Source organism: Armigeres subalbatus, chromosome 3 (genome assembly GCF_024139115.2).
Source record: "Armigeres subalbatus isolate Guangzhou_Male chromosome 3, GZ_Asu_2, whole genome shotgun sequence".
In the NCBI taxonomy this organism is placed as follows: domain Eukaryota; kingdom Metazoa; phylum Arthropoda; class Insecta; order Diptera; family Culicidae; genus Armigeres; species Armigeres subalbatus.
Genome location: NC_085141.1, coordinates 319,380,468 through 319,391,404, shown reverse-complemented (window position 1 = coordinate 319,391,404; position 10,937 = coordinate 319,380,468). Strand labels below are relative to the sequence as shown.

At 39.7% G+C, this 10,937-nt stretch overlaps 1 protein-coding gene across 1 annotated transcript; it reads left to right on the top strand.

The window, feature by feature from the left end:
• The first annotated feature begins 2,900 nt into the window (after positions 1 to 2,900).
• On the top strand, positions 2,901 to 4,433 carry LOC134222687 (putative nuclease HARBI1). The gene is made up of 3 exons (XM_062701845.1): positions 2,901 to 3,018; positions 3,073 to 4,111; positions 4,393 to 4,433. The coding sequence occupies exons 1-3, from the start codon at positions 2,935 to 2,937 to the stop codon at positions 4,431 to 4,433; spliced, it is 1,164 nt and encodes a 387-aa protein (XP_062557829.1). The 5' UTR covers positions 2,901 to 2,934.
• The last annotated feature ends 6,504 nt before the right edge of the window (positions 4,434 to 10,937 follow it).

Here is a 10,937-nt window from a genome sequence, read left to right as displayed (position 1 = left end):
AATAAGTTGTTTGTGTAAAAGTAGCAAAATTTGACGAATTAATCACCGAAACAAATTTGCACCTACGAAATCCTTGCCATTATTGCATCGCCCAAGAAAGCAGCAGACGAAAAGCAAACTGTTACTTACTTTTTTGGATCGCCTGTTTCTTCTCTTTATCGTGTATGATACGACAAATTAGGTACGTAAACTACTTTTTACACTTTATTACCACTTGATTATCACCACAAATAGCTAATTTAGATTTGCTCTATGTTTCACTAAATAAAATTGGGACTATTCGTTTTCTTTGGCAGCAGCGCACTTCGGAATAGAGCGAGAGAATGTGTTTGTGAGCATATCAAACACACGCTAAAAAATACCACGCACAATTCCATGTGATTTGATTTTAGCAAAACTACGAACAAAATATCCGGCGTTGGCATTTATTTTAAAAAAAGTGTTAGAATACAAATGCTTCTATTCAGATTTTCACTCAGACCATGAATTATATCAAAAGTGATAGCCACACCGTAGTATTTTAAGCCTTATGTGGCTGACAGAACCGTTTTCCTTTTGCAACTTTAATACTTTCCAAGCTCATCAAAAAAATCATAACCATTCCCGCATTTCAACCATAAATAATTGCCTACTTTTAGGGTATTATCAATTATTCAACTGTGAAACGTAGTGTACGAATGAGGTGGCTCCAGCTCAATCTTATGTGTATAGATTTGGTTTTACATAGTTTACGTCGCTGTACACAACCCTCATGATTATTTTGATGAAACAAACATATCATGTAAGGACCTTCAAATCTAAGGACCGTAAAGAGCAAGTTGTATATTTGAAACTGGTTGAAAGACTTTTGCTTACGCGTGAAGACTCTAAGGCATTACTTTGTTTTAAGCTAGTTTTGATAATTAATAAAATTTCTTCCAAAATTGAGTGAAGCGAGATGAGCGTGCGGCCGATTATTATGAATGAATTTTACTACTAGAGGATATAAACAACCAGCATATGGCACCAATACATTACTAGTTTTCTACTTCCATGTCTAGTTGCTGAAGGGAACAAAATCATTGCTGATAATAGAAATTGCTATGCCAATAGAAGAAACGTTGACCTGTTACTTTATATTAAATTTACTAAGTTTGTGGTAAAAGATATTATATTAAGTGAACACCAATCATCAAAGGAAGAGCATACGAATGTATACCAGTGGAACTATACCTGTGTTTTAGTGTAATTATTCATTATTTTTATCATTCAATTTGACGAATGTCTTAGACTGCCAAGAATAGGTATTTTCCCCTAAATAAAATCATCATCAGCAAAATGATGCATACGCATCCTCACGAATGAGGGGAAGCGTAAATGAAGTAGAGGCCCAAACAAGCAGAGTGAGGAAGAGTGAAGCAAAAACACAAGCGAGTGTGGCGTCGGGTGGAAGAGCACTCATTACGCCTTCGGAGCGACGCTTTGCATGTGATGAAAATCGTAGAGGCTGTTTTACGTGTGAGTGAGAGTGAGTGACGCACCTCAAGAAAAAGATGAATGTCAAACTCCCTCTTGTTTTACGATGCACAAGCTCGGGTTGGATGATGCTCATTGTTGTGAGTTTTGATGCAAATATCTGCTCCTCAAAAAAATCGATCTCCAACAGTTGGTCAGGCTGAATCACCGAATTGATGCAGCGGACCCGAGTCTCCATCAGATGAGAGAACCAAGGAGGATAGTTCAAACATAGAGGTGGAGGAATCCGACTACGCCAGCAACGAGTCGGCAGCAGTGAACGCGATGCGTCCGCGTCCGGTCAAGGAGAGTAAACGCAGATCCAATCCGATATTCAACAAATTCAACGCGCAGGCCAACCAACACTCAACGGTCCACCAACAGGACAGCGAGCCTGCTGGATTTGTCAACAGTAAGGTCATGGCTGGAGAGAGTGCCCAAGGCCCAAAGTAATATTCTGCTACGGTTGCGGAAATTTAGGGCGTACAATACGCTGCTGCGAACGGTGTTCGGTAAGCAGACCCACATCGTACCAGGGAAACTAAATCAGAGGCGTGGAGAAGGGAATCCAACCACCCCTCCGATGAATCAGGTTCTCAAACATAAAAAGACGAACATAGATTGATTGATAGATAGATTGTGGGCTTCGTGGCCATGCGGTTAGCGACGTCAATCGTCTAAACGCATGTGCTATGGAGTGTGGGTTCGATTCCCGCACCGGTAAGGCGGAAACTTTTCGAGATCGAAAAATTCTCCACTGGTTCATTGCGTGTCCTGTTCGTTGTCCCATGCTAGGTGTTTAAGTGTTCAGTATGTACGACCTCTGGTCGAAGACGGTGTTCCTGTCTTTTTAAATAAAGAAAAATTTAAAAAAAATACCGCCACCGTTGTCTGCCACATCGCCATTCAGGTGTTATTCGTAGTGTTGCCGCCACCTTTGGATCACCTCACGATCGTTCGTAAGAAGGCTCCCGTTTATGCCCTTACACATACGTGGCCCTTACGTGAACCGTTAAACTTCTCATAGAACTTTCGTTTGCTATTAGCTCCGTCTCTTCACGGTCTCGATCTTCCTGCTGGCGCTTTTTCCTCCGGAAAATCGAGTTTTGTCTGTTCCGCGCCCGTTTATATCGTATCTCGTTCGCCCTCGTGCGGTGCTGCAGCAACTCGCCCATGCTGCATTCTTCTCTTCCACTAACTGCTAATACTATCGACAGACATATGATTTCCGTACAATGATTTTCGTACCACGCTGTACGCGTACAGTGACAGGATGACACATATATTTTCTTTTCATCGTTGTATCGATTCTATCGCCATCTAAAAAACACCCCTTTTTTCAAAATGTATAAAAGTCATAAAAATTTGAGTATTATTAATAAAAATAATACTAAGATACAAATTCTTCTGAAAAGGCGTAAAAAGTGTAAACTATTGGCAATGTACCACAGAAGAATGGCGAATTATTATTTAAGAATTGCGGCATGTGAAGCGCAAAAAAAGAAACGTCGAATATGGTCAGCGGTAAGTTTTCTATATTTGTTTTCGATGTAGAATTAATTTGACTATATATTTCAGGTGGAGAAATCGACTTACTGGGAAGCAGATGTTCCCAAATTCTCCGATTATAAGTTCAAGAACACTTTCAGGGTAGATAGGAAAACAATGGCTTATTTGGTGACCAAATTATATTATCTTAGAAAAGAAGATACGTGTTGGCGTTGGGCTATATCATTAGAGAAACGAATTGCAATAGCCATGTATGCCCTGGGATCATCAGCAGAGTATCGGACTGTTGCAAGTTTGTTTGGAGTTGGAAGAACCACTGTAGGAGAACTTGTTCTTGAGTTCTGTGATGCAGTTATTCATTCTATGCAGGACGAAACATTCACATCATACCCACCAACTACAGCGAAAATTGAGGAAATTACAAGCGGATTTTTAAAGCATGGATTTCCCCAATGTTATGGAGCTGTGGACGGTTGCCATATTGAAGTCAGCGTGCCGAAAAATGAAGCAGTGGACTACTATAATTTCAAAGGTTGGCATTCCGTAGTACTGTTTGCGGCTGTTGATTATAGATACCGTTTCACGTATATCAATGTGGGAGTTCCTGGGCGGTCTAATGACTCGACAATTTTTGAAAATTCAGCCTTGAAATCAGTACATGATTCCCACATGTTATTCCGACAGCACTCGAGAATAATCGATGGTCTGGAAGTTCCTATTCTTCTCATTGGTGACTCAGCCTTCAAACTCTCTCCAACTCTCATGAAACCATTTCCTTTCATCATAAACCAAAGTGAAGACGAACGGTTATTTAACTACATTTTGTCACGAAGTCGGAGAGTGGTTGAAAACGCTTTTGGGCATCTGAAGGCACGATTTCGAAAGATCGGTCGAGGTTTGGAAGTAGATATTTGTAATGCTAATCGTATTATAAAAACAAGTTGCATTCTACATAACCTTTGTAATGATCGCAATGACAAAATCAATAAATCGTGGATTTTAGAAATGAAAACAAATGCACCTAGGCCACAACCACAAAGAGGGTTAACAAAAGCGGCCGATAATCAATCAGGAATGAATATTCGCCGAGCAATAACGAGACATTTAGGTAGGTTTAAAACATTTTTAATGCGACAACATGTTTTGCTTTACATCCATTTTCTTAACTTATATATACCTTTAATAGACATACATATAGGTATATGATTGAAAAATTTCGATATCACATTTTAGTGATCATTCGCTCAAAAAGCTGGATATTTTCTTTCATCAGCTCGATAATTTTTCGATCAGTTTCTTGAGATTCGTGCATGAAAATTTCAAATTTTTCGTTTTCCTTCTCTGCCATGTTTAATAATCGTTCTTGAACGCTTTTTCTTCCATGTTTAGCTGTTGATAACTTCGAACGCTTTTTGGATGATTCTGGATGATTCTGGAGATAGCTTCGATGGTGATAGCTTATCTGATGATTAAAATAACGAGATTGAATTTATTTTTGAACGAACAACATGATATACATTTAATAATAATATGAAAAAACAAGTTTAAAATAAACTCCAAATAAAATAATCCACGACGATTTTGAAATAAAATGTCTGAATACCTGGGAAAGTTTTTCAACTTATTTGTCTTTATAATTGATAAAATAAGTTATATTTATTTTGTTTTTTTTCTCAGATCTATAAAGTGGAGATCTTTCAATGTAACTTCTGTTTTCATGAGTATTATACAATATTTACCTATATTTTCTGGACAAATTGTGAATTCTTGTTCGCAGCTCATTCGTCGATAAGAAAACGTGATAGTTTTCCAATTCATTGCACATTTTGGCATAAATATGCGAGTTCTTGCAAGTGCTCCGCAGAGCTGCCACATAATTTCTCCAGACTTCAATCACATTATATATTTCCCGGCTACTTAGAATTTTGTGTCCCTTTTTGTCGTTTTTTTTCACTTTCATTTTGTTGTGGCTTCTGAACGGATTCTTCTAAAAACTATTTTTACTCCATCAGCTTGCAAAATTAGTTATTGTTTGTTTTTATTCTATATGTCAAACGTATGTTCACGGTTTGACCACTGCATAAAATTGGCGTAGTTGACATTTCAAATAACAAATTATGTTCTGTTTCGTACAATACAACGGTCGAAGGGCAGGGTACGGAAATCATCGTGCTATCGTAATACCACCGTGATTCTGGATGACAGACATATGATTCTATGCTGTACAGTGATTTTGATATCATATATCTGTCACAAGTATAACATTCGCCGTCATACCAGTCGTTTCTCTGATCCGGTGGCACCCTGCCAATTGCAGTGGTTGCGGTGTTACCAATGGCGGATCGAATATCTCTCCAGCCATCTTCAAAAGACGCTGCGCCTAGCTGCTGTTCGTTGTTCGTGATGTCGGTGAAGAATTCACCGTCGATTCGAACGTGGTCGATTTGGTTTTCTGTTTCTTGGTTAGGTTATCTCCATGTGGCTTTGTGACGATGATGATTTTGACGTCCCGCAGTGTTCCCGTATTTCTGCTCCAGCTGTGCGTAGAACGTTTCTTTCTCGTCGCCGAATCTCCCTTCGTGTGGGCAGTGCACGTTGATGATGCTACAGTTGAAGAAACGGCCTTTTATCCTCAGCTTGCACATCCTTGTGTTGATTGTCTGCCACCCAATCACACGTTGGCGCATCTTGAACCTACACAATCCTTAACTGGCGATCGATTGGCATCGGCAGAACCATGGAAGCGTTAGTATTGGAACTTGTGAGTTATGACCAAGGCTATTTCGGATGCTCCTTTTCAAATGTCATCTCGCCATTTCTACGCCCTCATAGATGGATAGGAAATTCAAATGATTTCAAACCGAAGTTACATTCTCATCTGTAAAAAAAAAATGTTGGCTCTTTATACAATTTTTTTATGATTCTGCTACAAACTCGAATCCCATTTCTACCCAACTATTTTTTTTTCAGTGTCTCTAATCCAAAACTAAAACAATTTGTAACCGGTCCAAATGACCAAAAAAAATCGAAAGCACTTTTAATAAAAATGGTGTAAAAGTGCGAACTAGTTGACTGGCTTAGCAATAACAAACGTTGCGGGATGGCAAGTTTTAAATTTCACTAACTACAACTTCCATTCCACTTTCAAGTGGACTCTGAATGGCTTTCATTGCTTGATAAAATTGACTGCTCGCCTTCAATGGTCATCGCCGCCGCATGCATCTCTCCCTCATTCCCAAAGAGAATCGTTTTAACATTCAGTTTTGCTCGTAATGTTTCTGAAACGAGCAAGCATAACTAACGCCGATTTATGCTGAAGGTTTTTTTTTTGGGTTTTTCCCTTCGGAATTTGTGCGTTTGATGCAGTTTTCCGATGGAACTCATTTCAAAGTTGCAGAAACGAGAGAGGTTCCGTATCTGGAGTCGTGTTTAATCCTTGTAATCTTTTGCCGACACCCTGACACCACTGGTTAACCAGCCGGACTGCTGGGTGGGTGCTGTTGGGAAATGAAGAAAACTTTCAGCATCCGTTTTTCAGGAAGTCGTTGGTAGCAGTGCTGGGTGGAGATTTTCCCTTTCCATTTCCTGTGTGAGGAGAATTGAATAAGCAGAATTTAAGATCAGGGCTGAATCGTGAATGTTTTTGTTGAACAATAATTTCGGAATAGTTGCAATCATTGAAATAGTGATGATGTCTATGGAACACAACCCTGATTGAAGGGTACCATGTCCGAAAAGATTTACTCTACTCTAGGGACCGGAAATGCATGATAGGAAGTGAAGCGAGTGTGGCTTGAAGGGATTCATGGTAGCAAATCGAAATGTAATAAATGCATGAAGAAATATGAAATTGAGCCAGCCAATGGCACGGGGTTCTGGGGTTAACCGCAGTGTGGGGTAAGAGTCAAAGGGTGAGACACTAATTGATAGAGAAGTTTGCGTTATGATCCGAGTATTTTACACATAAGATTTTGTTGATGTTCTTCGAAAGATTTTACGAACGTTTAGTTAAGTTGCTGAAGACTTCCACCTCTTGCCACCGGGTTGTTCGCTGCGGTGGAAAATACTGCAGACTCAACTCTTGTGAATTGCAGAAGCATAAGAACGGACACCGGAACCGGATCCGGTTTTTCATCGGTACGTAGTGCGACTAGTCAGCACATAGGGTACCGTCCCACAGAAGATGAAGTAAAATTGTTGGAAAATAAATTAGCACTATAATCGATTGTGAAACGGCCAATGGAATCTCGCTCGATGCGGATGATTGGGTGCTGGGAATGGGTTTTATCGTGGAAAACTTCTACCATCTACAGGATGCTAATTGGACTGGAACTGATACGGATGGGGAGTGAAATTTGCGTTGAAGCGATGATTTGGCATAGCGCATATCCGCTGGGAATGTTGATGACACAATTGATGAACCCATGTGGAAGAAAAAACTTTGTTCCGTCACATGAAGCTCTTCCGCAAATAATTGCTGAAATGATTAATTCGTATGTCGGTAGCGTTATCACCTCGCCCAACATAGCGTTATTATTGCTTGCAGCAATAGAAGGCAAACTTTTGTGCCCGTTCAGATATTTTTTTGCGCAGCAATAAACTAAATCTGCACTTATGCTTCACAAGTATTGCTCCACGTTCAATGCAGCAAATTACATACGTTGTAATGCTGTTTGTATTGATCGTATGAAATTGATGATGTACCCAACCTTGTAAAGGTATTGTTTAATTGGATATGTATACACATGTTTTCTATTAAAGGAATCTCAAACGTTATTTCAAAAGTTTTGACAAAATGCCATTAATGTCAATTGCCCTTATATGGAATTCATTGGGACTCTACGACATTACCCATAATTCCATTACCCATAATGCCATTAGCCCGAAGGCCACTACCCCGAACGCCAGAGCCCCGAATGACTCACTACCCCGAATGCCATTACCCCTAATGGGAGACTACCCCGAATGATCCAGTACCCCGAATTAGTCATTATTTCAAATTTCATATGAATGAACAATAATTGAAACTGAAACTGTTTTAATGCGGTATGGAACTAAATATTCTTACTCCGTAAGATCCCGTTCCACTTCGTATGGCACTCTTCAAGATTCCTGAATGGCAGGGGGAGATTATGCAGCACGTTTTCATGCACAATACAGAGAGTTGGAGACAATTGCGGTCCACGTCAGCATGGCTACTAGGGCAATAAGGTAGAAGTTGTTCCTTGGTCGCTGTAGTAAAAGCAACAGATTCTGGATGAAGCGTGGTCTAAATCTCAAAATCGACGAGAGGGTGAATGGGTGAGTAAGAGTGAGTGAGTGATTTAGTTAGTGAGTAAAAGTGAGTGTGTGAGTGAGCGAGTAAGAGTAAACGAGTAAGAATGAGTGAGTAAGAGTGAGCGAGAAAGAGAGAGCGAATGATTGAGAGTAAATGAATGAGTAAAAGTGGATGAGTGAGTAAGAGTGGTTAAGTGAGTAAAAGTGGATGAATGAATGAGAGTGGGTGAATGAGTAATAATCAGTGAGACAGAGGATCTGAGTGAGTGAGAGTTTGTGAATGAGAGTGAGAGAGAGGGAGATCTTGTTTGTCTTCGGGAAGTTGCGTTGACTTAAAGAAGGCATCATCTCGTTTCGCCTTTTATCGAGCAGACGTTCCTTTTTAAAAGGCAGTATTTCCTCTGTGTACCTTATCGAGGTATAAGCACGTTCATTAAAAGGTAGTATCATCTCCTCTGTCTGCCTTATACCGGGCAAACGCGTTCATTTAAACAAGACATAATTTCTTCGGTGTGCCTTATACCGGCAAACACGTCCATTTAAAGAAGGCATTCTCTCCTCTGTCTGCCTTATACCGGGCAAACGCGTCCATTTAAAGAAGGCATCATCTCCTCTGTCTACCTTATACCGGGCAAACGCGTTCATTTAAACGAGGAATAATTTCCTCTGTGTGTTTTACACCGGGCAAACCCGTCCATTTAAAGAAGGCATCATCTCCTCTGTCTGCCTTATACCGGGCAAACGCGTTTATTAAAATAAAAGATCATATTTACCCTGTATGCCTTATACCGGGCAAACTCGTTCATTAAAACAAGGCATCATCTCCTCTGTTCGCCTTATACCGGGAAAACGCGTTGGAAAAAAGGATCTCTTACTCCATTTCGTAGAATAGTACTTTTCCAGGTCATAATGACAGGAATTATTAAGTTAAAGCAAATTAGAAGAAAAATCAAAACCGTTGGTTCAACTGGTTGGTTAAAAACTGTTGCGATTCATCGATATCTGTTGGTGTTAAACATGATAATAGAATACTATAGATTCTAAATGTTTTCGGGGTAAGTGCCTTTCGGGGTAATGGATTTCGGGGTAGTGTCCCATTCGGGGTAATGACTTTCGGGGCACTGTCCCATTCAGGGTAGTGGCCTTCGGGGTAATGACATTCGGGGTACTGGGATTCGGGGTACTGGGGTGGAGCCATTCATTGGATAATCATTGGATAGATGATCCCCCCGAATACCTTCCAAACGTTCAAAGGAAATTCATAATCATATCCATAGCCGATATCAATCTTATTGATTTTACGTCTCCCGTGCAACCGCGTCAACGCAACGCGGCATAATTTGAATTAGGCATCAGTAGGCTTTGACCAACGTGTTCACAATGAAATCAGTTTTTCCACGGACGACACGTAAGTACTATTTTGTCCCCAACAATCAGGTATCTAACATATTGGGCTGATCCATTTCCGATGACACGAGGCCACACATTTGTCAATCTTTGACGGGAAAAAAAACCAGACCTCACGATAATTTTTTGATGAATTTGATGATAACAGGCATTGAAAGCGTGAGTGAAGCGGACGAGCATTGATCTAATTCAATCATAGCATCTCACTCCAGTGAGTGAACAGCCTTGCTCAGATGGATACCAAACAACGATTATGAGCGATCGTTGCTGCGTAAACAACGAGTAACGCCAAGCCAAACTTGGTATGGTATCCAGGGAAGCTACGACTGGAGTATTTGTGTTACGCTTGCTCTACTAAAAAAATTAAACACATCAGGTGTTCTGCTTTATGCACTCTGATTTCAAGTTGCTGGGATGGAGGAGAGAAAGTATCAAAGCCTCCCATTCAGTGCATCAGAGTTCCATTCTCATTGTTAGATTACCAAGTGATTTGCCTCGCTCAGTTGTCTCCCATTGGTGAGCGATGAAGATCGTTGAACATTGAATCAACGAACGCTCAATTTCAACGATCTAGAGAGCATCAGCGATTAGGCCGCAGAAGAGCATCAAGTTGGCATGAATTTAGCCGATTTTTACTCATAATCTGATTTTTTTCAATGCCTGCTTAATAACCCGGCTGTTTTTTTACAAATTAATAAACTCCGCATTAGGGTGCGGCTTATTTTTTAAATGTTTCCGAAACCTGGAATTCGTATGCTTAAACGCTTTTTTATAACAAAAAAAGAGTAGCCTCAGAATTTGAGACCAAAATATAGAAGTTTAGAGATCGCGCAAAGGCCTTTAAGGTGACCATCAAGTTTAGACTTTCATGAATATAATCATAACATTGACAATTTTCATCCGATTTACAATCTATTGTAATTAATCTCTTCAGTATTAAATTTATGAAAACATTGTGGAACATCATATTTCTTGAAATCATCTCCAAATGATGGTAATATGCAGATTTTGACAAAAATGTCTTCTTTTTTTAAGGTAAATCAGTTTTACAAACGCTCTAACTTTGTCAAATAACAGTCGAATCCTGATATTTTTATATGAAATCAAAGAGAAATTTGTATTCTAATTTTTCTTAGAACAAACTGAGTTTCTAAAACCATTATTTGGCAGCGTTTTAGACCAAATACTGCAAAACAGTTTTTCTATTGAACAAAGCCGCCACAATGTAGGCCATATATTTTTTTTATTTT

Bases quoted from the DNA above. Each gene is read 5' to 3' on its own strand.
- LOC134222687 (XM_062701845.1), top strand. From the start codon at position 2,935: ATGTACCACAGAAGAATGGCGAATTATTATTTAAGAATTGCGGCATGT. The intron at 3,019-3,072 runs GTAAGTTTTCTA...TATATATTTCAG, and splicing joins AACGTCGAATATGGTCAGCG to GTGGAGAAATCGACTTACTG. The intron at 4,112-4,392 runs GTAGGTTTAAAA...TTCCATGTTTAG, and splicing joins AGCAATAACGAGACATTTAG to CTGTTGATAACTTCGAACGC.